Source organism: Psammomys obesus, unplaced genomic scaffold, assembly GCF_907164565.1.
Source record: "Psammomys obesus unplaced genomic scaffold, mPsaObe1.curated_primary_1811, whole genome shotgun sequence".
Taxonomy (NCBI): Eukaryota; Metazoa; Chordata; class Mammalia; order Rodentia; family Muridae; genus Psammomys; species Psammomys obesus.
Window position 1 is genome coordinate 11,617,615 of NW_026596040.1, and position 25,652 is coordinate 11,643,266.

Below are 25,652 nucleotides of genomic sequence, written 5' to 3' on the forward strand. Positions count from 1 at the left end.
TCCAGTGTGGCAATATGGGGGTGTTATGGATCCATAAGAGCTCAGACTTGGGATGTTCTTAGATCTAGACTTGGGATGTTCTTAGATCTTTGGAAACATGCCTAGAATTACTGAGGTGCCCTTACCCCTCCTTGCTTCCTTTCTAGCTTGAGACATGAACACTTGGGCTTGTTGGACTATGGGTATCCACCATGAAATGGGACCCTCGTCAAAGGCTTAAACAAATTGGCCTATCTCATCTTTTACTTTAACCTGCAGAACCATAAGCCGACATAAGCCTCAACTTTACAAGCAGCTTATAAAATAATTCATTATCATTATTAGAGGCTCACTGATATAGGGGGATGGCTTAGAGGGAGACTGAGGGGACTTGCCTTGATTCTTGCCGGCTCAGCATTCATTTGCTATAGTCGTTTAACCCATTCCAGTCAGTTCTTGTAGTGGCCATTCCAGTGAAGCTGATTTCCAGTGTTGACGCAGCTTAAGAACAAGTCTGACCAAATTCCCATTCTTGTGGCTTGATTCAGAGGTGGGAAATGACAAGGCATAGGATGGCCTCTGTCCTCTTTTTCTGAAGCTTCTAAGACAGATCTTGACTTCGTAACTTCTCCAAGCTAAAAAGCTAGCCTGGGGGTCTCTTAGGAATCCGAGCTTTGGATCCAGGTTGTAAATAACATTGGCTCTAACAGGTCTGGAGCTGGGAAACGGAACTGATAAAACAGCAGGGATGGAAGCTTATGGTGATCTGGAGTCCTGTGTTTCTCCATAATAAGTGAGTCTTGTGAAAGAGAGGCAGCATTAGCCGCAAAAGGTCTAAGGACAAGGAGTTTGTGACGGCATACCCTGAGACTTTCCAAATGGGAAATCTGCTGGAGGAGTCCGGGATTCTGGGTGTGAGGATGTGAGGACAGTAGGCTTCCCTGTGATGCAGTACAGGCCCTTCAGCCCTCCTTCATGCCCCAAAGATTTAGCTTTTCTCTTTCAGCAGTCCTTATTCTGTTAAGACCTCTTCTTTCGGTTCGCTTCCACTCCTGACCACCTTCTCCGCCACTCTGCTTAGACCGCTTCTCACTTCGAGTAGTGTTCAAATGAAGTTCACATTTCCATTCAGCAGACGTGCTGGAACTCTTTGAAGACATGTTCTAGATGAAATCTAATGTGTTGGAGGGACGAGGAGAACTCAGTGACAGGCCTTTAATTCCAGCATTTCGGATGCTGAGGCAGGAGGATGATATATTTGAAGTCAGCCAGGTACAAACCTATCTCACAAAACAAAACAAACAGAAAACAAAGTCCCAGACATCTGATGTTTGTACTGGGCCGCATCCGTGAGGACCGAAGGAATCACAGCACCATTGTGTTTCTCCTCATATTTTTTGACTACCATTTCTTCTTGTAGTGTCTGACTACAGAGGAGAGTCATCCTATTTGGCTCTATTAGCCATCCCTTTACTGGCCTACACTATAATGAAAAACCAAATTCCCAAGCCCCTCTGTGGGTCTTGGGGGTAATATGGTACCATTTATTGTAGCTGTTTTTAGGATATCCTGAGGAGCAAAGGACTCAAGAGTGACAGGGCATTGTCTTGAATGGTCCTCACACCATTCAAGAGACTGTTCCCCAAGCTCTAAATCTGACCTTTTTCTGCTACAGCCTACTGTTGGCCTTTGAAAGTTACCACTGGTCCCTAATGTCATCTAACTGCTTGATGGCAAACTCAAAAAGTAACTGAATTGTTAAAATAGTGATCTGGACTCTGGGGCAAATCAGAGAACAGACGTCAACACTGAAGGGTGCCTTGGGCCTGGAGATGGACACCCCCCCCCCCCCCCGTGCCGTGGAATCAGTATTTACTGCATTCCTTTGTAGCGTCAGTCTAGGAACACAGCAGTAGAAGCTGTTCTCAGCTTTCTCTGCCTCGTCGTTGCAGCAGGCGCACAGGTGTTGGCTTTTCTCAGCTTCCGGATTATGAGGAGAAAGAGGCCTAGAGGAGTTGGAACAGAAGTCGCCACTATTCTCCAGCATTAGTGGATAATAGCTTGAACACCACGTACTGACGCAATGTGGTGGCTCATACATGTAATCCCGATGCTAAGAAACGACAGTTGTCATGAGTTCAAGGCCACCTTGAGCTTTAAGTATCGATGAATAAATAAATCCACACACCAAGTGAGCTGCTACTGTGGCTCTTTACTCCCTCTTGTGGTGGTGTGTTGCCACTGTCATCCACAACACACAAACCTGTTTGGCGCCACACTTCAGTTCTTCAACAGCAGGATATGATTGGGTGGTTATACAATCCAATGAGGGGAAGGGTTGGGGATTTCGCTCAGTGGAAGAGCACTTGCCTAACAATCTAATGGGGCAAAAAGCAAGAGAGTGTATGCCAAATGTGGATACACTTTTCATAGAGCTCAGGAACTCAGCTATGAGAAGTCGCATAGAAGCAGAGGATCTATAAGGGCCTCCTTTAACTGGCTGATGCTTGCTTGGAGTCAAGGTGGCTGCTAGCATTTGTCTCACCCTTCATGCTGGAAAAACTTAAGGATCTTCCCCAAGATCCTTCCCTCATGCTGTTCATGTCCTATGTCTTTGTATCTGAACTTTATTTGCTTTGAGTGCCCAGAATATCACAATAATAATGGGATATCATTTACAAAAGTTGGTTATTACATCACTGCGGTTTGCCAAAATCTGGAAGCAAACAAGATATTTTTCTACACTGAGGCACATTGAGACACCCGAGTAATATCCAGTGATAAACACTGAAGGAGTCATCAAAGTCATAAACACACATACACACACACACACACACACACACACACACACACACACACACACTCGAAGCCTAAATGCTTGCTAAATGAAAGAAGCTCATCTCACAAGGCTAACAGGGGTGGGGGGTTGGATTTCAGATGAGATGACAGTTGGGAAAAGGCAGACTGTGGAGATGGCAATGAGATCAAAGGAGTTGGGAAGGCCGTGACATGCATCAGACCAACCTCCAACACCCTCTTCATATGGAAAATTAACCTTTACTGAGACATTACCAGGGATGTAGTTCAGGAGAAGATTAAGGACATTTCCAACTCTATATAAATAAAATAAGAAAGGAGGTGGGATGCAATCTGGGGTAGGTAAAAATAACTTTATTTCTCTTACAGAATGTTTTATCATATTTTAATGATTCTTTATTCTCCAGGCTAAATGATCAGGCCTCCTCTATCTTCAAGGTTGGATGGGCCATGCCTTTGAATCTGAATTGTTACAATTATTTCAGTGTTTTCATGTTGCCTAGCTATAAAAATCCCAGTTGTATTGTTTGTAAAAATGGTGGTCTACTCCTTTTGATGAATTCAACATGTTTTAGGGCTACCCATTTTAAGTCTTGCCCTAAAGAATTAGAACTTGACACCAAATGAACTCATAAGGCACTCCTTTCTATAGTCACTATTTTCTAGTAAAATAGCAATCAAAAAAAATTTTTCCGGATTTTTGAAATCTTGCTAAGCTTCTCCTGGTTTTCAAAATGGTTTGGGCCTTTTCTGGATCCAGACCTTCTGAATAAAGAATTAGTGGAAAGCAGCATAAGGCAAAACAATATATAAGGTGGAAATGGAAAGAGCAAGATATTTAGAAAACTACATGGATAGTAAGATATTTTAGATATCCCAGAAACTAGAGTATGAGTAAGAAAGATATCAGAAAGAATATGAGCTACAAACTTGATCTAATGGCCATATGTAGAGACCAAGACCAAACAACAAAGCACACATTCTTGTCAAATACATGTGGAATCCTTATTAACGCTGGCAAAATGATAGGTCAGAAGGCCAACCTGATATATTTTAAAAGATGAAATCCAGCGTGTCTTCTTTGACATGAATATATTAAGTTAAAAATCATCGGTAAGAAAGATTATGAGAAACTCCTCCTACTTGATATTAAATAAATCTGTAACTAACTAACTAACACGGGTGTGGTGGTGAGGGACCGCAGTGCTTGGAGGTTCAGGTAGATGGTCTTTTGTTAAAAGCTTAACTTTTATACCTGGTCAGCACCGAGTGCCATTACTATAGCTTGTGCTTTGAAACAAGAATTGATGTACTCTCCTCAAACTTCTAAGATAAGATTAATTTCAGCTGTAAGTCTCTCATGAATCTTACTTTTGCCAAGTGTACACAATTCATACGACAGTGCCACAACAGCTGCCTGCTTGCAATATTTAGAAAACACCAGCAGACAGTAGGGAAGGTACAAACGATGTTGCCAGATTGCAGCACAGTCCAGACCTGTGTAGCAGATGCCAGTGAAGTGATTTAAGGCTATCGAGGGATGCAGAAAAGAGAAAAAAATTCCTGTTTGGCTTTGTTGGATTTTCAGTCTACTGTTGCTAGCTGACCAGAGTTGGTGAACCTAAACTCCACTGGGAAATATTTTTTATAAGCAGATTATTTATGATTCTGTCTGTTCCTTCTGATACTCTGCAGAAACCCAGGGCTTTTATTCCAGCTGTGTTGCAGCTACTGTTACTTCTGGGACTGGGTTTCAAGGCCCACTAAGGCCAGAGACATAAACATTGCTACTCCAAAGCATGTGTAAGTGTCTTTCCTAGAAACAACTTCCTTTCTCCTCCTGCTCCCCCTCTTTCTCGGCTACAGGATCTCATTATGTGGCTGGCCTCATCTCAAAATTTATGCTCCTCCCTGCCTCAGCATCTTCAGTGCTGGGATGATAGGTTTGTGCCACCACACATGGCTTCCTGCAAACATTTTCTTCCCATAGTCATATCAATGCATACTATCTATTTATGGATAAGTAAGATAAAGGATGACACAATTAATCTCAGGTAGATACAGGAAGATGAGGAAGGTGATTAAAGTCATTCTCAGCTACATAGCAAATTTTAAGCCAACCTGGACTACAGGAGACCCTATCTCAAGAAAAAAAATCTTAAACAAACAAACAAACAAACAAACAACCCCCACAGTGTTGGCCAGGTATAGTGGCTCCTGCTTTTAGGCTCAGCATTCAAGAGGCAGAGGCAAGAGGATCTGATCTCTAAGGGTTTGAAGTCAGCTTGGTCTATATAGGAAGTTCTAAGCCAGCAAGGGCTACACAGTGAGACCCTCCAACCAAACAAAACAAAGAAGTGAGCAAAACAACACCACAAAAAACAGACACACAAAAAAACCTGTGTTGTGTTTGTTTTGCTGGCTGAGTTTGAGAAGAAACCCAATCTAAACTTTGGCAAGCTACCACCGTTTGTTGATGGCTGTGTTCCCCGGATGATTTCTTGTGACCTTTTAAGAAAAACATTTCCATTTCTATCTACGACTTGACCCTGACTTATGCAGTGGAGTTCTTGGACGGCTTGTATTACCCCCAAATGAATCAGTTTTGCTATTTACCCCTGCTACTGAGGTAAATGTGAGATCAGCCTGTAAAAGCTGCAGCCCCAAACCAGCTGTGACTCCACACTTCAGCTAGCTAGAAGTGTGGTTTTCATCACAATTCTTCATGTTTTGGTTCCAAGAAGGTAGTTCCCACGTGTTGCCACATTTGATGCCGCTAATTGAAGGATTCAAAGTGAGTCTCTCTCTATTTCACACACCAAGTTCTTCAACTGAAGGTGGAAAAAGTGAAGACTACAGGAAATAAGTCACACAGGTGGAAAACAGAGATTAAGCTCATTCTCTCCCCTTCTCCCTCAGGGCCAAATACATCCAGGATGCCCCTTCCTGGCTTAAGTGATAATCTGGACCAAACTGTCATACTAGGAAATGGGGACAGCTGAGCCTCTTCCTTGCTGAGAAAGAGTCTTGGCAGCTGGTTGGTCCATGTTACAAGAAAGGAAGTAGAAGGAGGAAGCCCTCTGGAGAGAGGTGGGAAGTGAAAGAGAAATGGTAGGCATGTGTTACTTTTCGTTCATGACGGTCTTAACCATCGGTAAATGTGACTCATTCAGTGAACATCTCTGGCTCTCTCCAATCAGATCGATAGTTCCTCTTTGAGGAGAAATACTAAGTATGGTGGTCTATCACAGGGTTGAGAAATGTCTTCTGTTTGCTGTGACCAAGGCTTACAGTTTAGAAAAGTTCTTCATCCCAGCTAATGATTTATTCTAGATAAGCTTGTGAAAACAGTTCTCCGTGGTACCTGCTGCTGGTTCCCTTTCCATCGTCTCCGTGTCCTTGCACAGATGCTCTGAATTTCAGGATCGCTCAAACACTTCCTCAGGGATTCCCCTTTTTCTAGCCAGATGGTGAATATAGGGATTCCTTCCTTTCTCTTGGATTCACCTTCCCCCAACTGCCCCCTCTCTCTCTCCCTCTTAATGCTTAACAATTTCATCCATTCACTTCCACAGAATCAACTCTTCTTTTTATCTTATTAGTCTTTTCTACTTTTAAATTCCTCACCCTTCTCCCTGCTTTCCAGCCTCAGTTTTCCAAATTCTTTCTGGTTTGCCTACGAAAAGTCTTCTTTTGTATCTTAAAATCTGCAGGTCACCCCAAATTTATCAACTCTATCCATGTTACTCCTGTTTTTCTGCCCGTTGACCTTGACAAACCCTTTTCTGCTCTTGGGATATCTCTTCCACCTAAATCCCTTCAGTTTAGACCAATGCCTGTCTTCTGTAACATCTTCCATGCTGTTGTGCCTGGAATTATATGCTCTTGTCTTTGTGTAATATGCTACTTAGGTTTTTGTTAACTATGGGCATGATAAGGATTTTGAGGAAGCTGAGATTTACCTAATTTGAAAGTGTACTTGGTTTAGCATAGTTCAAAGGATGGTGGTGGCACTGTCCTTTAATCCCAGCACTCAGGAGGCAGAGGCAGGCAGATTTCAGAGTTGGAGGCCAGCCTGTGCTACAGAGTGAATTTTAGGACAGCCAGGGCAACCAAGAGAAATCCTGTGTTGAAAACAAAAACAAAACAAAGGATGGGTCTATAGAGATGACTCAGATACTAACAGTATTTGCTGCTTTTCCAGGGGAACTCTGCTTCCCAGCAGCTATGTTCGGTGGCTCACACTTACTTGTAACTGCAATTGCAGGGGAGTCTGATGTCTCTGGCCACCAAGGAGTCTGTACACGTGTGCATGTATCCACATACGTAAGCACATAGGTGAGATATAAATAATCTTTTAAAAAAAATGAGCTGGAAAGTCCGGAGGATGGAGAGATGAGGGCTCACGGGTTCTTTCAGAGGACTGGCTATTGGTGCCTAGCATCCATATCAGGTGGCTTACAACTCCGGCTGCAGGGCATCCTTCCAGACTCTGTAGGTGCCCACATTCATATGTACACTCCTACCCTTATACCTATGACCTAAAAATAATAATAAAAATAAACCTTAAAAAGACTCCATGGGCAGACACGAGAGTTTATTGTTCCCAACACAGCATGCTCAATGAACTTTATGCTGCCATTGTTTCTCTTGTCTTCTCCACTTTGTCTCACAATGGAGAGGCAGAAGTACCTTTATCTATGTGGCCTGAGATAAAGTGGTTTTGTTTCAGACCTGAAGTCTTTTGTAATGGCTAAAAAGACGTCACCTGACCTTGCTCTAAAGGGAATCTTTATTTTGCACAGTCAATAAATGCTACCTTTGTTTCATGGGAAAATGTTATCTCTATCTTCCAATTATGTTGTTACTTATACAAACATTATTGAAAACAATAGCCTGAGCCTAATGGTAGCCCACAGTTGTAATCTTAAGCATTTGGCAGACGAACATGATGGCCATGGGATCAGCCTGGGCTACTCAGGTAGACCTGCGTAGGGAAAAACAAGCTAGTCTTGTCATGAAATAAGAAGAAAAATAAGATTGTGACTAAATTGTTTCTGAACATGACTCATCCAGACTTTTTGCTCTGGTCTTGACTTTTGTCTGGTATGTAAGTGATGTGTGTGTGTATGCGTGTGTATGTGTGTAGTCATATATATATTTGTTAAAAATTCTATTTTAAGGGAATAGGGGTTTAGCTCTGTGGTAGAACACATCTACCTTGTGAAAGACTACTGGGTTTAATATAATTTTTTTAATATAATATTTTTAACCTTAAAAATAATCTTTATTGTAATAAATTGACATATATAGAAATTGCAAAGTACAAATAGTACTTTGGTACAAAGGCCAAGAGTTAAATTACAGCAGGTTTGAAGAATACTCAAGTCCACATACTGATCTCTCTGGAATTGAATTGAAGCCAGCTGCAGGTGGGTTGAGGACTGCTGAGGGAATGAAATAGACCATTTATTTGTCACAGACTGTATCATCCTGCCTTTAAGGAACATTTCCATTCTATCAAGCTTTTCTTTTATTCTAATGTACACTTAGGCCAGAAGACAGCAGAGGGAAAAATCCTAAAGGCCATCTATTTACCCTAAATACACCAAGGTGTGTATTTAAAACAGTCTGACTCTGTAGTCCTGTCTGGCCTGGAACTCTTTATATAGACCAGACTGGCCTTAAACTCATAAAGATCCACCTGCCTTTGCCTTCCCAGAGCTGGGATTAAAGGCACAGACCACTATGACTGGACCATTGTACTTTTTAAAATTTTTTTATTCTTTATTAATTATACTTTATTTACTTTGTATCTTCCCTGTGGTTCCCTCCCTCCTCCCATCCCAATTCCTCCCTTCCTCCACCCTCTGCATGCATGCCCCTCCCCAAGTCCACTATAGGGGAGGTCTTCTTTTCCTTCCTTCTGATCCTAGTCAAGTAGGTCTCATCAGGAGTGGCTGCATTGTCTTCTTGTGTGTAAAACAACAAAATTCTAAAAAAAAAAAAAAAATTTAAAGAACATTGTACTTTTAATTAGCACATATGGGTCTCTTTTTCTTCTCCGAATGGTACTAGAACTCCAGGCAGGGCAAGACAAGATGATTGTATAAATATATGTATAGATAAATCCATACTTATAGAGTGAAACTCTTTTGTAGTATATTAAATCAGACACAGTATTCTACTTTGATGATTATAATTTTTAAATATGAAGTACTGACACATTTATCTATACACTTACCTTGTTTGTCACCTTCATTCATCTATTTCTGTTGGCTGTAGTCCAGGACAAGCTAGAAAAGCCAGAACTGAATTTTGAGATTGAGATTGGTAAGTAGAATACTAACACCTACCCACCCCGAACTCCCCAGTTGGCTCAGGTCTAACAGGTGTGATCCAGAATGCACCTTCTCACAAGCTATAGATGAGTTAATTTTGCATTTCAATTTCTGAAAGCAGGAATAGCATGGTTAGACTAGTTCTTAAAAAACCAGAGTGACAGGTTATTGGATTAATCAAGACAGATTATAAGACAAGATCAAAACATATTTTGCTATGGTAACTTTGGAACCTGAGCTACCCTCCTTTGAGCTAGCTTGAGGAAGATAGGCTCCACATTGTCGCCATAACTGTAGAGGCTTCCTCTTGAGGCCACAAAACCCAGTGTTTCAGAGTTGCCACCATGCTTATAACTGAGTCAGGTTCCCCACAGCTCGACTCAGACTCACTTTTACAGTTCAAGTTAAGCTCCTGTTTAAAAATGCTTACATGCTGGGCCTGTGTGGTCAGCAAGGAAAGTGGAAAACCCAGCTAGGAGCTGGCAGAAGTGTCTTGTGGGTGGAGGTAGGTCTGGGGTAGGCTAGAGGTTGGAAGGTTTGAGGTTGGAAGTCCCAAGGTCTGGAGCTGGAAAAGCCCATGGTATACTGTACCTCCTGTACCTCCGCCCTGTTTTCCTCCTTAAGCTCTTCCTGTGGGTGCTGGGCATAAGGCAGAGCCTGGAGCCAGGTAAGCAAGAGCCATCAGCCCATCTCCAGCCATGCCCCTAATAACTTTCTTCACTGGCTCTGCCTTTTCTAGTCGAGAACTGTCCATAAAATAATGTGCTCACAGTTGGAGTGAAGGAGCTTGGTTTTACCAACAGAGGTAAAGGCAAGGACTTTAACAGAGTTGGAGAGGGCTTGAAAAAAGCAGAACAGAAAGCAAAGTGTTTTCAAAATTGTTTTCCTTGTAAGGAAATAATAAGAGTCAGGACAATAGGCAAATAATGGGTTAATTAGCATGTTGTTACTTTGTTTTATGTAGATTAAGCTGGAGAGAACGTCATTATCTTGGCAATTGAAACTGGCCTGTGGAAAATTTGACTGTTATATGTCTAATTTGTTGAAGGCTTTGATATTTAAATTTTCATTTTCTTTCTCTCTTTCTCTCTTTCTTTCCCTTCCTTCCTTCCTTTCCTCCGTCCCTTCCTTCCTTCCTTCCTTCCTTTCTTTCTTTCTTTCTTTCTTTCTTTCTTTCTTTCTTTCCTTCTTTCTTTCTTTCTTTCTTTCTTTCTTTCTTTCTTTCTTTCTTTCTTTCTTTCTTTCTTTCTTTCTCTGTAATGTTGAAGCCAGGATATCAATCATACCAGGCAAGCCTTCCACCATTGAGAGGCATTTTCCCTCTCACCTTTTATTTTGAGTCCCGTGTGCTCTTTGAGCTCATCTGCCTGGGTTTCAGTGAGCATGGAAACTCAAGGGTCAAATGTGATAAGCAGATGCCTCAGAGAACAAAGTGCTGGCTTATCTTTTAGCTATCAGTCAAAGGACATGAACTTTGGCACTGAAGGTTTGGGTTAATCAGCTGGCAACTCCTCTTGCTCTGCTGGAACACTGAAACCACATCTCCAGATCTCAGAACTAAAGTTGTTCTGGGCTAGGAACCTACCCCAGAATCTACACTCCCTTTCCCCAGACACAATTGCCTAAAACTGAGGCCATATTCTCGTTCAGAAGTGGCTCTTCCCACTATTTGTTTTGATGAATGGTGCACCATAGCACAGATTGTCAGGACAGAGTGTATCTTTCAGTTGCTTCTTCCTTGCATCCAGAGAGCCATAAAGAACTATTCACTCCATACAAAATGAATCCAAAATTTTCCTCTTCAACATTTCCTCTTCTATCTCCTCTACTTTTCCCAGGTCCTTTATATGTTCTTGCCCATCTTTACTTAGGCCTCCTTAAAAGGATAATGTGATCTTTCCGAAAGGAAATGTATTTTAAGCACCTTCTGGGGTAACCCTGCTCAGAATAATTTTCTGTGTGAAATTGATACATTGAAATATGATCTAACTATCGCTGTTTAGTTTTGTGGCTCCATTCTTTTTCTGTCCCAGCCTGGCTAGTATCTCCCTTCTCTGTAATGCTCCTGTCGTTATTTAAGCACTTCACCTCTGCTTCACTTCCTTGGGACCGCCTTTCTTTTATCTTTCTTCCCTTCATGGATGATGGGTGTTCCTTTATTTTGCCACCGTCCGTTAGCTCACTCACACACTTTTCTCTCAAGCCCTGTCATGCTGCAAAGCTACTGAAAGTTAAGCACCATACTGTCACTAGCTTCGATAGCCCTTTTGCTCACCTGTAAATTTGTTTCAAAGACCTAGCTGCTCAACATTTGTTGGATGACTGACTGACCCTGTATTGGCGTTCCCAACATTTAAATACTCATTAGCAGCATTTTGTTTTGTTTTTGTTCACTGTGTCTGTTTGGGGAAGGCAGTAGTGGAAACGGGGTCCAGGATTCTGTATTTTGACAGTTTCAGAGTAGTTTTTCAAAGAGAAGGTCCAGGGGATACACTCTGAGAAGTCTTGATCACCGTGAAGGATAACTTTCTTTTTTAGGAGCTACGGCAAAATGCCTCTCCAGCTTGGAAGCCAAGTGCTATTTATCTAGGTCAAGTGCTGAACTCAGAACACGTTGAGTGAATGATGAAGCTATAGGGAAATATATGCAAGTAGAGTGCATCATAAGCTATTTCGCCACACAGACCCTGGTTGCGCTCTTTTCTAAAAGAATTTTCAAGCCACTTCTCTTGGACAATTTCCCACTAGATGGAATCGTACTGGACTACATTACCCATGATGCCAAGCCAGACACACGCAGGCGCACTTGGAAATACAGGCGCCAGTTTCCTGAAACCGGCAAGTCACTTGCTGGTGTCCCGCCCCTCTCTTCTCTGCCCGCTGGTTTGGTGTCGCAGAGCGTACCCAGGGGCACTGCCAGTGTGTGCGTGGTGCAGGCTAGACTCATGGCTTCGCCGCTGAGGTTCGACGGACGTGTGGTCCTGGTCACCGGCGCCGGGGGAGGTGAGCCTCGCAGCGCGGCTGCGGCACGCAGCTGCGGGGTGCGGAGCTGGTGATGGATCGGGAAGGGACCGGCGTGGGCCGGGCGCGGAGGGTCACTAGGCACCCCCGGGCAGTGGGCATGCTTGGCAGGTGCTTCGGGGCCCCAGTCCGGGAGGGAGCGTCCAGGGCCTACGTCTTTCCCAGGGGAGATGTAAGCAAGCTTGCCGGGTGCACGGCTGGGTAAAAGTTCGCCCTCTCTCCCGTGTGTGGGCGTAGACTTCTGCCTTTGGACGCTTAGGCCTCTGTCTAGTCACACATGGGCTTAAACTCTTTTTGGGCCTGGCATGCCACCCGAGGAATTGAGATGCCAGCCCCTTGACTTTGAGTGCTCAGTCGTTCAGTGTTTGTTTTCCTCTGGTTCAAGTTCTTGAGAGGGCCACACACCAAAGTTCACCGGAATTGTGGCAAAGGTCGCAAGCTCACATGTGTGAAAGGGCGAGAGATACTAAGGGCAAAGGCATTTCTGCAGTGAGCCAGCCAGTGGGAAAGCTGCCAGTCTTTAATTTCAAAATAGAGAATTGTGACTGAAGCAATACCAATTTTAAAGGCTAGAAAATTAAACAACTCACGCTCAGGTTGATGTTTTGCAGTGAGATTTCACCATTAGTTTCGCACGAGTGAGCGGACTCTAACCCCCGTGTGCAGGGTACTGACTTAAACAACCTTTGGTTTCTCACCCCCACTCCCCGCCCCGTATTTAAAGGGCTTTCATTTACCTATTGTTACCTATTGGTCCCATCTAGCCCAAGGTGGCTTTTAACTCCTGATCTTCCTCCCTCCATTTGTATATTTATCAATTTATCCTAGATATAAGTTCCCTATTAAGCTTCTCCACTTAGCAATGAAATGTGGCAATTAAAATAGGAAAAAAAAATAAAGTTAAAAAGTTAAAGCCAGAGAGAAATCTCCCATCCCTGGCTGTTAAGTTCACAGGTCAGTTCCCCAAAAGATTATCAACTACTTGCCAGTCTCATATATTCAGAGTTAAAATGGTTTGTAGTTGACAGTTGCATATTCAAGGTTATAGGAATCACGAGATAATTTAGAATATGAAACAATTCGGTAGAAGCATTTTGGAGCTCATACCTTTGAGCTGTCTTTGTATCTCTGTCATTGTCCAAGTAGCCTAAGATTCCGCGGACCTAAGTATGGAAGCTGCCATTGAAGACTAAGGAGATCAGATCAAGAAGTTGCCTCTTCAGGCCCAGTACCGAGGACATTTGAAGAGAAGCAGCTGCTTACGCAGCAAGTGGCAGAGTTCTGTTAAGGTGGTGTCTGTCCCACTTTGACTCTTAAAATTTCACACAAATGCACCTCGTGGTAGGCTCCAGCCCACACTTGGCATTTTAGAGGTGAGGGAGAATGGTAGGAAATGGGTGGAAAAACATGGTCTGGCCTTTTCTAACTTTTGCAGTCAGAAGAGGTTGGGAGGACATTCAGAGCACTAACGAAGATGCTGTCTTCTGCTAGTGTAGCTAATTGTTGACTTATTTTAAAAATGGAGATCAAGTTTCACAGACTAAAATAATTATACTAACATGTTTCAACTTTAATTTGTTTCTGATTAGGATTGGGCAGAGCTTACGCCCTGGCTTTTGCAGAAAGAGGAGCATTAGTTGTTGGTGAGTTGTTGAATTTTTCTTTTAAATTAGTAGGCTGTTCGCAAATATACCATGACTGGTTTAAATCACTTTCTACTTCTGTAGACTTTCTCATTGAAAGGAATTGCTAAAGAGCTATAAACATCATTGTATGAAAGGAAATTCTTGACTTTTTGAGGTACAAGCTCATCCACTGGCAAGAGATTAAAGGAGAAGCCCTTGATGAGTACCTTGGTAAAAGTAAGGAATAGTTGAAGTTGAATGTTTGGAGACAGGAAGCCGTAACTATGAGTTACCTATTGATCAGTAGGTGGATTAGACAGAGACAATCAGGTTCTCAGTGTACAAACCCATTGTCTATTCCTCAGTTAAAAAACAAAAAACAACAAAAAAAGAAAAATGGGAAGCTTTTTAAAACTTAAAAAAAATAAATGCTGGAGTCAGTTATCTGAGTGTTAGTTCAAGGAAGGGAGTCAAGACTGATTGAAAGACGCAGTACTGAAGAATACTGAAGGATTCAGCAGAGTGAATAGTTAGGATCGGCATCATGTGTTTGGACGCTGGTGTGGGCACATGAGCCAGTTTGTCCACAGTTGGGAGTGAATGAGCTAGAGCAGGGATGTATGTAGGGCAGATGCTCTGGCCTGCTGATATTTTGTAGCGTATTTTCCAGGATAAAGCTGCTGGCTGGCAGTGGCCACCTACAGTGATATTTGGCGAGGATGTGTATTCTAATCTGTTTGTCTAGTTTTCTTGAGGATGTTTTCTGTCCAGGCCAGAAGACTTATGCTGTTACTGTTTTATCTTTCTTCATGTTCTGTTAAGTACTTAGTATTTTTACCTTTAGCCTGTTGGTTTGCCGTGTAAATTCTACTCACTTTTTGAATTTTCACAGATCTTGTTCAATCTTTCCTATCTCCTAAAGGACCCTAGAATATTTCCTTTTGCAAAGAGGGCATTTTGTTTGTTGATTACTTTTGTTGCTGACATGTTCTTTTCTGGAGGAGGGGCTGTATGAGGGTTTTTCTTTTTTTCATTTAACTAAGATGTGAACATAGTATATAATGAACTTATTCCAAACCAGAAGTCATGGGGATTCTAGTAATCCTAGTACTTAGGAGGTGGAGACAGGATCAGAAGATCAAGGCCAGTTTTGACTACATAGTGAGTCTAATGCCAGCCCAAGCTACATGAGAACCTCTTTCTCAAAAACAAAACAAACAAAAACCAAACTAAAACAGCAAGCAAACAGGCCCCACCACAAAGCAAACCGAGACTCCCAGAACAACAAACTAAACACACAAAATTGCATACACAGCACTCACCCCCAAATCTCAAATCTTCATAAGTAATTTGATAGCTGGCAAGCCCTGACTCTGGAGTCAGGCTTTTTCTCAGTACTAAAGGAGATACACTACTGTGATGTAAGAGTCTCTGCATCAGTTCTTGTGTTCCTGTGACCTTCAAATACTTTAAATTCAGATGATGAGTTTTGAATTGAAAGAAGAGACCAAATATACAAGGACAAAATGTCTATTTATTTTCTCATTGCTTTGGTTACTGTGGTAGTGCAGTGAGTCCTAGCTGTAGTCCAAGGTGGCAGAATTAAAATGTTTGCTAAACATGGCAGAAGAGATGGTTTTAGTTAGGTGTTAAAGGGCAGGGTTCAGTTTTTGTTAAGCTACACACAGATACACACACACACTCTCACACGCACACTCATATTCACACACTTCTAAATTTCAAGACAGTTCTTTGTAGCCCAGCCTGTCCTGGGCCTTTTTGTTTGTTTGTTTGTTTGTTTTTACTAACCCTGGCTGGCATTCACCTTGCTTTCTGCTTCAACCTCCCAAATGCTGGACTTGGTTACAGGGTTTTATCACTACACCAGGCTTGAAATGGCTGACCTTTTTGATGGCTGCTAACCGTTTTATCATCTGTGACTTTCCTGGGAGCTTTTTGGGCTACTACAGTATTTTGTTCCTCCCTAATCAGCACCCTGCTCTTCCTTAGCATTTAAAACTTTGCTTCAAAGCTGCAATGTATAGCACTAATTTTTTTTTTTGTTAATATTTTTTGTTCATTGTATCTTGTTTCTGGAAGATTGATCCATCATATATCCTGTAATTGGCTCAGAGGACAGTAGGAAGTTTGAGACCTCAAGAAATAAAGTAGCTTGTCTCTAATCTAAATAATTTTATGTCAGATTATTGCTAGATTATGATGATTTTACAGTTTTACATTCTAATGGCTTGTTGAGGTAGACAGATATTCCTTCCTTTATGACTGTTCAGCTGTTCCTGTGCTGTGATCCCAGATGACGTTATCATAAATAAAAAAGAATGTTGAGCTATATAATATTTATTATTTGCCCTAAGATTATCACAGCAGTATTAGCTAACCTGCTATCACAAATAATAAGACACAGACACCTGTTAGATTTATAATTGCCTTGGGCATATATTTCACCTACACTGTCTCAATATCCTCCAATTTATCTCCCAACCTCCATCCAATACCATCCACCTTAATCCTCCTTATCTGTTATACCTTCTACCATAATCTCGTGGTACTTGCTTATAATTTTCATTTGGGCATTTTCCCACCATTATTGGAGTCCTTGCTCTCTGCCCACATGTTTTTTTTTTTTTTCTTCCATACTAACCCATTGTGGTGTTCCTCTTCCTCCTCTCTTCCTGTCCAGGTTAGCTCTTACCTGAAGTATTGCTATAGGGTCAGAGGGAACATGGTGCTGTGTGACTGATAGTTTTAAGTCAACTTGACATAGCTAAAGTCATCTGAGAGGAGGGAACCTCAATTAAGAAAAAACCACCCAGAGATCGGGCTATAGGCGACCCTGTAAAGCATTTTCTTAAATCAGTGATTGATAGGGGAGGGTCCAGCCCTGGGTTCTATAAGAAAGCAGGCTGAGCAAGCCACAAGGAGCAAGCCGGTAAACAGCACTTCTCCACCATCTCTGCATCAGCTCCTGCCTCCAAGTTCCCAACTTGTTTGAGTGTCTGTCCTGACTTCCTTTGATGATGGACTATGATGTGGAAGCATAAGCCAAACCCTTTCCTCCCCACCTTGCTTTTGGTCGCGGTGTTTTGTCACAGCAGTAGAAATCCTGTGAGACCTGCTGGATCTACCTGGTGGTTGGCTCTAGAAACTCCTGCTCAGAAGTGGTGTGCTATTTTTACTCCTATTTCTGTGACCAAGTCCTTTAGAGAAGCGTGACCTTAAGGGAATCATTTAACAGAGGAAGGCAATGCAGCTGGTCCTGATGGGCTAGGGTCAGAGGGAAGGGGAGGAGGACCTCCCCTCTCAGGAGACTGGAGGAGGGGCATAGGGGGAGAAGTGAGGGGGAGGGTGGGACTGGGAAGAGATGAAGGAGGGGGCCACAGCCGGGATACAAAGTGAATAAATTGTAATAAATAATAATAATAAAAATGCAAACAAAAAACAAAACAAAAAGATGTGTTCTAATTTCATGATAACAAATGCTATGTTTTATATACACATTATAAAGTATTTTGGAATATTTAAATTTGAGCTTAAGATTTGTTTTAACTAAGATACAAACATCATTTCAAACCTGTGTTTAGCTCCATATGGTAGCACATGCCTGTAATCCCAGTGCATAGGACTTACATTCTAACAACCTACATTTGGTTTTATATAAATTGCACATTTCAGTAAAGGTTTGCACATACCTGAGGCAGTTGCTGGGAACTGAGCAGAAGGTGAGCTGTGCCAAGTCCTCTTGAGTAAGGTGGGCTCTAGAGCATGAACACAAGACAGGTTGAGGTCTTGTAGCAGTAACTTTAGTTGAAAAGTCAGGAAGTTTTGTTTCCTTGAACCAAGGAAGTCACATCTTGGATAAATTAAGTTACGCTTTTATGAACTAACCTAACCCTGACCTAACCTAATGAACTAAGGTGGACATGGCTCCTTTCTGTGCTATACTCAAACAGTAACAGATAACCCAAGTCTCCAATTAGGGCTACAGTCAGAGTGTTTCAACCTTTGTGTTATCCTGAGAGCTGGAAGGAAAGTCCACTGATTGCCCTACACAGCAGGTGAAAGTTCACACCCTGCCTCTGTTGCCTAATTACATGATCTCTTTGTAGCTACTTTCCCTAATCTCTAGGATTAAAATGAGGTTAAATTGTGTGAAAAATTGACGACCTTTATAGAGAGAAGATAAAGGAGCCAGCATTACACCAAGTACATCAGAACCAGACTGAATTCGTTAGTCAATTTGAAAACGTAAAAAAACAAACAAAAAATCCTTTTACATTAATTACATTTTATTCTCTTTGTATCCCAGCTGTAGCCCCCTCCTTCATTCCCTCCCAATACCACCCTCCCTCCCTCCCTCAAAAAAAAAAAAAAAAAAAAGATTAAAGGCTGTTATAATATCTGAATAAGATCAAAGAAAAGAAACCTTTTAAAATTCATTTTTTACATCGTGTGTGTGTGTGTGTGTGTGTGTGTGTGTGTGTGTGTGTGTATTAAGATGGTGAAGCCTAGTCTGATAATGGTGTTTAGAGGTGGTACCTTTGGAGGAGATAAGGTTTCAGTGCATCTCTACCCCACCATGGTTGAATCCTGGTCGTTTTCTGAGGAAAGAGAAGAGCCAGGGAGAGGGAGAAACACTGGTTCCACCTCTTGTCAGGAGGTCATGTGACCTTCTGCCCCTCCCCCTCACTGTGTGTGTGTGTGTGTGTGTGTGTGTGTGTGTGTGTGTGTGTGTAAATGTCAGAGGTTAAACCCAGATGCCATTCATCAGCAGCTGTCTGTACTGCTTTCTGAGGCAGGCTTCTATTGGCTTGGAGCTCCAATTTAGTCAGGCTTGCTGGCTAGCAAGCGCCAGCTTTCCTCCTGTCCCTGCTTCTCCTGCCTTGGAATGTGTGCATTGTTATACTTTTCTTCTCTTTTCATACAGTTCTTTTATATCGGTTCTTGGGGAGCAAACTCAGGCCTTTCATGCTTGCAAGATACATAATTTACTTACTGAACTATATCCCAAGCTTTACACCTCTCTCTCCTCTTTGAGACAAGATCTCATATAACCCAGGCTGGCTTTGAACTTGATCTTGAACTTCTGATCTTCCTGCCTCCCTCCCAAGTGCTGAAATTGCAAATGTGCAACAGGTGCTCTAGAACCGAGAACTTTGTGCATGCTAGCAAGCATTATACAGATCGAGCTATAGCCCCAGCTGTATACAGTAGCTATATAGAATAGCCTGCTTTAGGCAATTAGTTATGGTAATGAAATACACCACTAATCTGTGCAAGAAGTGGTAGTAGTTTGGAAAGGATGGTAGGAATGGAGGTTAAACTCTTCTGGGTATATTTTGAAGGGAGATAGGGTAGGATTTGTTGAATGTTTTATATGAATTGTAAGGGAAAGAAATGTCAAGGGTGATCCAAGGTTTTTGAGAGGAGTACCTGAGAAATGAAGAGTTTTCATTTCCCAAGATAGGGAAGAATGAGGGAGGAACAGGCTGGTAGATGTGGGACATTCCTATTAGATTTGCAGTAGGCAGTGGGAGCAGCATCCTGAGAAGAAGGCTAGGGGTAGGTTGACATACATCTCTCCCTTCTCTATTTCCTCTTTCTCTCTCCCTGTCACTGCCACATGTAGCCCAGGCTGGCGTAGAATTCAGTCTATTGTCAAGGATGGTCTTCAACTCTTGGTCCTTCTGCCTCCACCTCTTGAGTGATCAGTCTCTGTTATATATCCACTCCTGGTCTCTGATAGTTAAGTTCCCAGGCAGAAAACAGAATGTTAGGTTCAGTATTTAAGTGAACCAATGCTGCTCCAGTGTCCTCCTCTGATGTGTAATCTGAACATTCTCCCTGCACAGGTGGACTGGAACACTGAGTATGGATGAGCAGGACAAGAGGTCCAAGATCAGTCTCATTCTTTCATTTCTAGTTTTCTTCTCCTTTAAGGACATGCTTGCCTCCTTCCTGGTGAGGCAAAGAAAATCAATTACAGGGATTGCTAAGGCTTGACTGATATTATTGAAGCTGAATCCCAACTGTGCTGAGGAGTGGCCTTTTGAGGAGGATTAAGTCTTGAAGGCTCTGCCCTCGGGAATGAGATGATTAGCACCCATCTAAAGGGATCAGGGTTGAAGGGAGCTGTCTCTTGCACTTCCAACATGTTTGTCATTTAGCTTTAGCCTTCTTTCTCTCAGGAGGGTGCAGCTACAAGACACCATTAAGGAAATAGAGGCCAGTCTTTGTCATGTAATATTTGGGGCATTTTAATCACTCCAAGGGTAAAAATAAGTTCTGTTTAGTAACTACACATTCTTAGCACATGGGCCTGGCAGTGCAAGCCTGTCACTTGAGATTTTGCTTTCTGAATGTCTCTTCCCTTCCGAGCCCTCCACATATTTACATACATTTGTAGCCATTTTAGAAAAGATTCCTCCTGAGCCAAGGTGACTGTTTTTCTACCAAACAGCGGGAACAATAAAGAGCCAACCCAGTGTTTCCCTCTGTTCTCTGGCAGTCAGGTATAGCTTATGGGAAACCTGACAAAGTTCTCAGCAACCACTGGGTATGCCTTCCAGAAACCTCTCTTTCTCTAGTATGTGCATGTGTAAGTCACACACACACACACACACACACACACACACACACACACACAGTATGTGTGAGAGAGAACATACATACAACACCTTGTTAATTTTTCTTTTCTCTCTTTTTTGAAATAGTTATTATTGAAAGATAGCCTTGCCTGCCCTTTTGCCTTCACTCCTAAGTGCTGGGATTACAGATATTTTACATTTAAGTTTTTACAGTACTTTTAAAAGCCAGTGAGATTGCTTAGCAGGTTAAGGCCCTTGCAGAAGAGCCTGATGGCCTGCATTCTTTCTCCAGGACCTCTATGGTGGAAGGAGAGAGCTGACTCCTTCCTTTAAATTTTTCTTCAACCTCCACGTGAGCCCCATGGTGCCTGTGTACCTGCCCTCCAAATACATACCTCTAAAAATTCTTTTTGGTAGTAATCAGGACCTAAACATAAACTGGTTAAAAAAATCTATTAGGTCAAGCTATTGTAAAGTTAATCAAATGCTTTTCTTGGGATGTGGGAGGTGCTAGGGATTAAATCCAAGGTTTGTGCCTGCTACACACACTGCGTTTTTCCTGATCTCTATCCCCAGATGAAGGAAATGACCTTTCTTCTTTTCTGGGAATTGAACTTAGAGTTTTATGCATGCTGGGAAAGTGCTTTTCCAGTGAGCTATATCCCCAGCCCCAAAGTAATTACTTTAAAAAAAAATTTCAAATTACATTTATTATTATTATTATTGTTGTTGTTGTTGTTATATTATTATTGTGTGTGTGGTGGGGGTATGCACGCCATTATGTACATGTAGAGTTAGAGGACAGCTTATAGGAGTTAGTCTTTCCTTCCTCCGTGGGAGTTCTAGAGATTGAACCTGCATTTGCAGGCTTGGTAATTAGTTCCTTTACACACTGAGTCATTTTGCTGGCTTTCATCTCAGTGGAATTGGCTATGACTTGGTGACAAGTCCTTTGAATGGTAGATGAACGTGAGTATGTGTACATTTTACAGTACTCTTTAAATTTTACCAGTATTACTCTTACTAGGTGGGTGGAGAGGTAGGAGAAATTGCTTTAAACTGTAGTGGAAAGGGAGCCTGTAAATGACAAAAGTGCTGAAGTGAGCCTAGGCTACATGACTTCTTCAGAGTTGGCTAATGAGTAACAGGAACCCCACTACAGGTTTGCAAAGGTACTAAAACTCTACAACAGCTGCCTTGAGAACGTGACTCCAGCAGCTGTGTAGAGGGGTTAAAATCAATAGGAAGCAAGCAACCAGGCAAAGGGCGATGGAGAATTCCTCAGAAAGTCTGGCATCTTCTCACTGCGAACCTAAAGTTTAGAGTATGAAGCACTGCCATGGCACTAGATCCAAACTGGGAGCACAGTAAACAGGTGAAGATCTTGATGCAATTGAAGACAAACGGAATGCCTTAGGGTCTGTGCTTTTCAGAACTGAGAGGATAAGCATTGTACAAATTAAAAGTGAGCTGGTGCTGGAGAGATGGCAAAGTTGGTGAAGATGCCTGCAGCAAGGTTCTGAGTTAGATTCTCAGAAACCATGTTAAAAGAAATGCTCAGGTGTCTGTAATCCTGGCACTTGGGAAGATAGACAAGTGGATACCTGGGGATCAGTAGCCACTTAGCCTAATGCAATCAGCGTATGCCAGGCTAATGAGACCCTTTCTCAAAGCCAAGGAAGATGGGTCTTGTGGAACCACATCTAAAGTTGACATCTGATCTCCACACATCTGTGCAGATGCCCACGTGCACACGCATAGATCCTGTGCAAACGCATACACAACACAAAAGTACACTGAACTTTTATTTCTTCAGTTATGGCTTAATATTCCCTCCCTTCCCCTCTCCTTCCTTCCCCTCTCTTTTTTCTCCCTATTTTTTGAGACAAAAATCTCATAGCCCATGATGGCTTAGTCCTCATCCTTGTAGCCCAGGCCGGCCTCTGATTTTAGCTCTCCTTGCCTTAGCTTACCAAGTGCTGTGATGCAGAACTTTATTATCATGTCTGACTCCTCTCTCTCTCTCTCTCTAATACAAATGCTCTGTCTGCATGTACGCCTGCATGCCAGAAGAGGGCATCAGATCACATTATAGATGGTTGTAAGCCACCATGTGGTTATGTGGTTGCTGGGAATTTAACTCAGGATCTCTAGAAGAGCAGTGTTCTTAACCACTGACCCATCTCTCTAGCCCCTGGCTCATGTTTCTTAGTATTAACTGCCTCTAAAGAATCATAAAGTGCTAGGGCAAAAGACAGAGAAAGAATGAATTTCCAAGAGTCATGGCTTGCACAGCAGATAAAATAACTAGAGACAAATGCAGATTTTACTATCACAAAACAGTGAAAAACAGTGCTATGATACTCATAGAAACACTCAGGTAGGACCTTTCTTTCTCAACATTTTGGTAAAAGGATTTATGATTTGTAATACATATGAAAAAAGCCATTTAAAAATATAACAAAGATAAGCTGGGCATTGTGGCACACACCTTTAATCCCAGCAGAAGCAGGCGGGCAGGTGGATCTCTGAGTTTGAGGCCAGCCTGGTCTACAGAGTGAGTTCTAGCGCAGCAAGAGGGGAAAAAAATACTGAAAACCAAACCAACAACAAATACTGAACCAACTGCACAAACAAACAAACACCAGAGAGACATACCCCAAGTAAAATGTGGTGAAATAAGCAGGCAGTGCGTAAAAGATATAGATGACTAATAAGCGCTTCAGAATAAAGTGTTAAGTTAATAGTGCTCAAAGAAATGTGAGTTAAAACAATGGGGTAGAGTTTATGGCTGTTATTTGGATTGACAACCTTGATAATAGACAATACTGCGAAAAGTGGGAATTCCCAGACATGTAGCTCTGTCAGGAAGATTACCACAGCTGACTGGATGTGTCAGCGCAGGTTGACACCCTGGTGGATCTCCTCTTCTCTCAGGAGGAGAGGGGAGAGTGGGTGTGTGTTTGTGTGTCTGTGATGGGGAACTGGAAAGAGAGGAGAGGGGGCTGCTATCAGGATGTAAAGGGAATAAATAACTTAATGGAGAAAAAAGATTACTACAGCTGGATAATGTCACACTTTTAATTTATTTACCTGTGTACCTAATGGTGGAGTAGTGTGTGTGTGTGTGTGTGTGTGTGTGTGAGAGAGAGAGAGAGAGAGAGAGAGAGAGAGAGAGAGAAAACATGTTAGTTTCAAGTGCAGCTCAGAATTCTGTGGATCCATGAAATTTCAATACAGCTGTTATTTAATGAAACTGTGAAAGTAAAGTTTTAGGAGAGCCATCCCCCCAACCCAACCCAAGAAACAGAACCGAACCTCTACAGCCCGTATGAGACTACCCAGCTAGCTCACCCATATGTGTAAAATGACAAGAAAAGAGGAAAATAATTTGCTTAAGAAGCAAAGAAAAACCTGCCAGAGTGTGAGCTGATTATTCTTTTTGAGAGAGGATCTGATGCAGCCCAGGCTGGCCTAGAATTCAGTGTACCTAAGGATGACTTTGAAAGTCTTGGTCCTCTGTCTCCCATGCGCTGGGCTCCAGGGGTGTGCCAGGACACCTGGCCCAAGAAAGGCAGTTTTAAATGGAGAATTTTCAAATATATCACGCTTTAGGAACTTGTGGTGGCTCTAGCTGAGACGCTTTCTGTAGCTCTCGTGATCTTCCATGCATGTCATTAACCTGAGAGGAATGCCTGCTATATCCTCTTCTCTGAATTTTCCTCAAGCAAACATGCTCAGAATTTTTAGTAGAAATGATTGTTATTTTTTAAGGCTGAGTAGCTTGGGTGTGAGAGAGGAGCAAAGTGCTTTTGTAGTAGGAACTCCTACTTCTAGACTAAAATTTGCATTTAACAGTCTGAGAGTCTGGGTTAGTGTGTAAACTGTGTTTTCTTCCCTGGTTGAAAATGACAGCAGTAGTTGTCATTGCAAACTCTTGAAAAGCTGTGGACATTAAATGCATCAGTGCATAATTGGTAAAAGATGGGAAACATACATCAAAATAAGCTGCTTGGTTGTTACTTAGCAACTGGAACTTTTACATGCATTGGAGTGGTGGCCATGCTGGATAGTGTGGGTACCCATAGTTCTTCATACTTGGTTACAGGTAAACTTTCAAATTAATGTTTTCCAAGCCGTTCAGCGCTTGAACATTGTGTTTCTAGCCCCGTGTTTGAGAGCTGGAGATTGAATGAATTTGTTAGTTTAGTCCTCTAATTTAGAGAGAGACCTTTTGACTGACTATCTGTTCCGTCACTCTTTAATGATGCATTCTTTTTCTCAGCATTAGCCGCTCTTCAGCGTTTATGTGTTTGGCTGCACTTTCTAACTTCTCCACTTGGAGGCAGTGTTTCATTACACAGTGGAGCAAGTCTCTTCATTTAACCGCCTTGGAAGTTCTTGTGATATTTTACTTTGTTTATTTATTTATTTATTTAAAGAAGGAATCAAGGGAAGAGTGGAATGATATAATTACATTTTAATTACAAATATAAAAATTAATTTAAAAATAGTCATAAAACTCTTGCTTGTCTTAAAATTTTGATTATTTTAGGTTTTTTTGTCATTTGAATAATTCCATGGGAATAAACAATTAATAGAATTCAGATTTTGAAGACTCATCCCCTTTTCCATGTCTTGGGGGTTAATATAAACTTGTTTATTATTTGTGTCTTTACAGAAAGTTTTAATATTCAGCAAGATTGGTAATATTACTTGATTAGGAAAACAATCTTGCCTAAATTTAGGAAAACTCATTTCTTTAAAAAAACATCAAAAGAAAGAGACTGAAAACATATTTATTGTGGCTAAGTGTTGCTTTTTTTTCTGTGTCATTCCTTTTTCTCCTTAGTCATACTATACCTTGAACCATTGCTTTAATTAAAAGGATCACTTTCTTCAGAAAAGAAAACAAAACAAAGCTTATCAGTATTAATTATAGTATGCTGCCTCTCACCATTTGTAATTAGCAGCTTACTAGGATTATGGTCCTCAGAATCATGTGGTAGCCCTATAGAAATGACCCATTCACTATTTCCCACTTCTTACATAAAATTCCATTCACTCTGCCCATCAGTTGGCCATCAGGCTCAGCATCTGCTTTGACAGTCTATACTGCAGAAGCTTTCAGAGGCCCTCTGTGGCAGGTTTCAAGGTTGTTTCCTGTTTTCTTCTGGCTTTCAGAGGCCCTCTGTAGCGGGTTCCGAGGTTGTTTCCTATTTTCGTTTTCTTCTGATGTCTATCCTCTTTGCCTTTCAGGATGG

At 41.9% G+C, this 25,652-nt stretch overlaps 1 protein-coding gene across 1 annotated transcript in view; it reads left to right on the forward strand.

Moving 5' to 3' along the window:
- The first annotated feature begins 11,970 nt into the window (after positions 1-11,970).
- Positions 11,971-25,652, forward strand: part of Hsd17b4 (hydroxysteroid 17-beta dehydrogenase 4) — a 75,899-nt gene continuing 62,217 nt past the window's right edge. The window contains exons 1-2 of the mRNA XM_055622521.1: positions 11,971-12,140; positions 13,748-13,801. Coding sequence (XP_055478496.1) covers positions 12,083-12,140; positions 13,748-13,801 — 112 coding nt within the window. The 5' untranslated portion in view covers positions 11,971-12,082. The remainder of the gene's footprint in view (positions 12,141-13,747; positions 13,802-25,652) is intronic.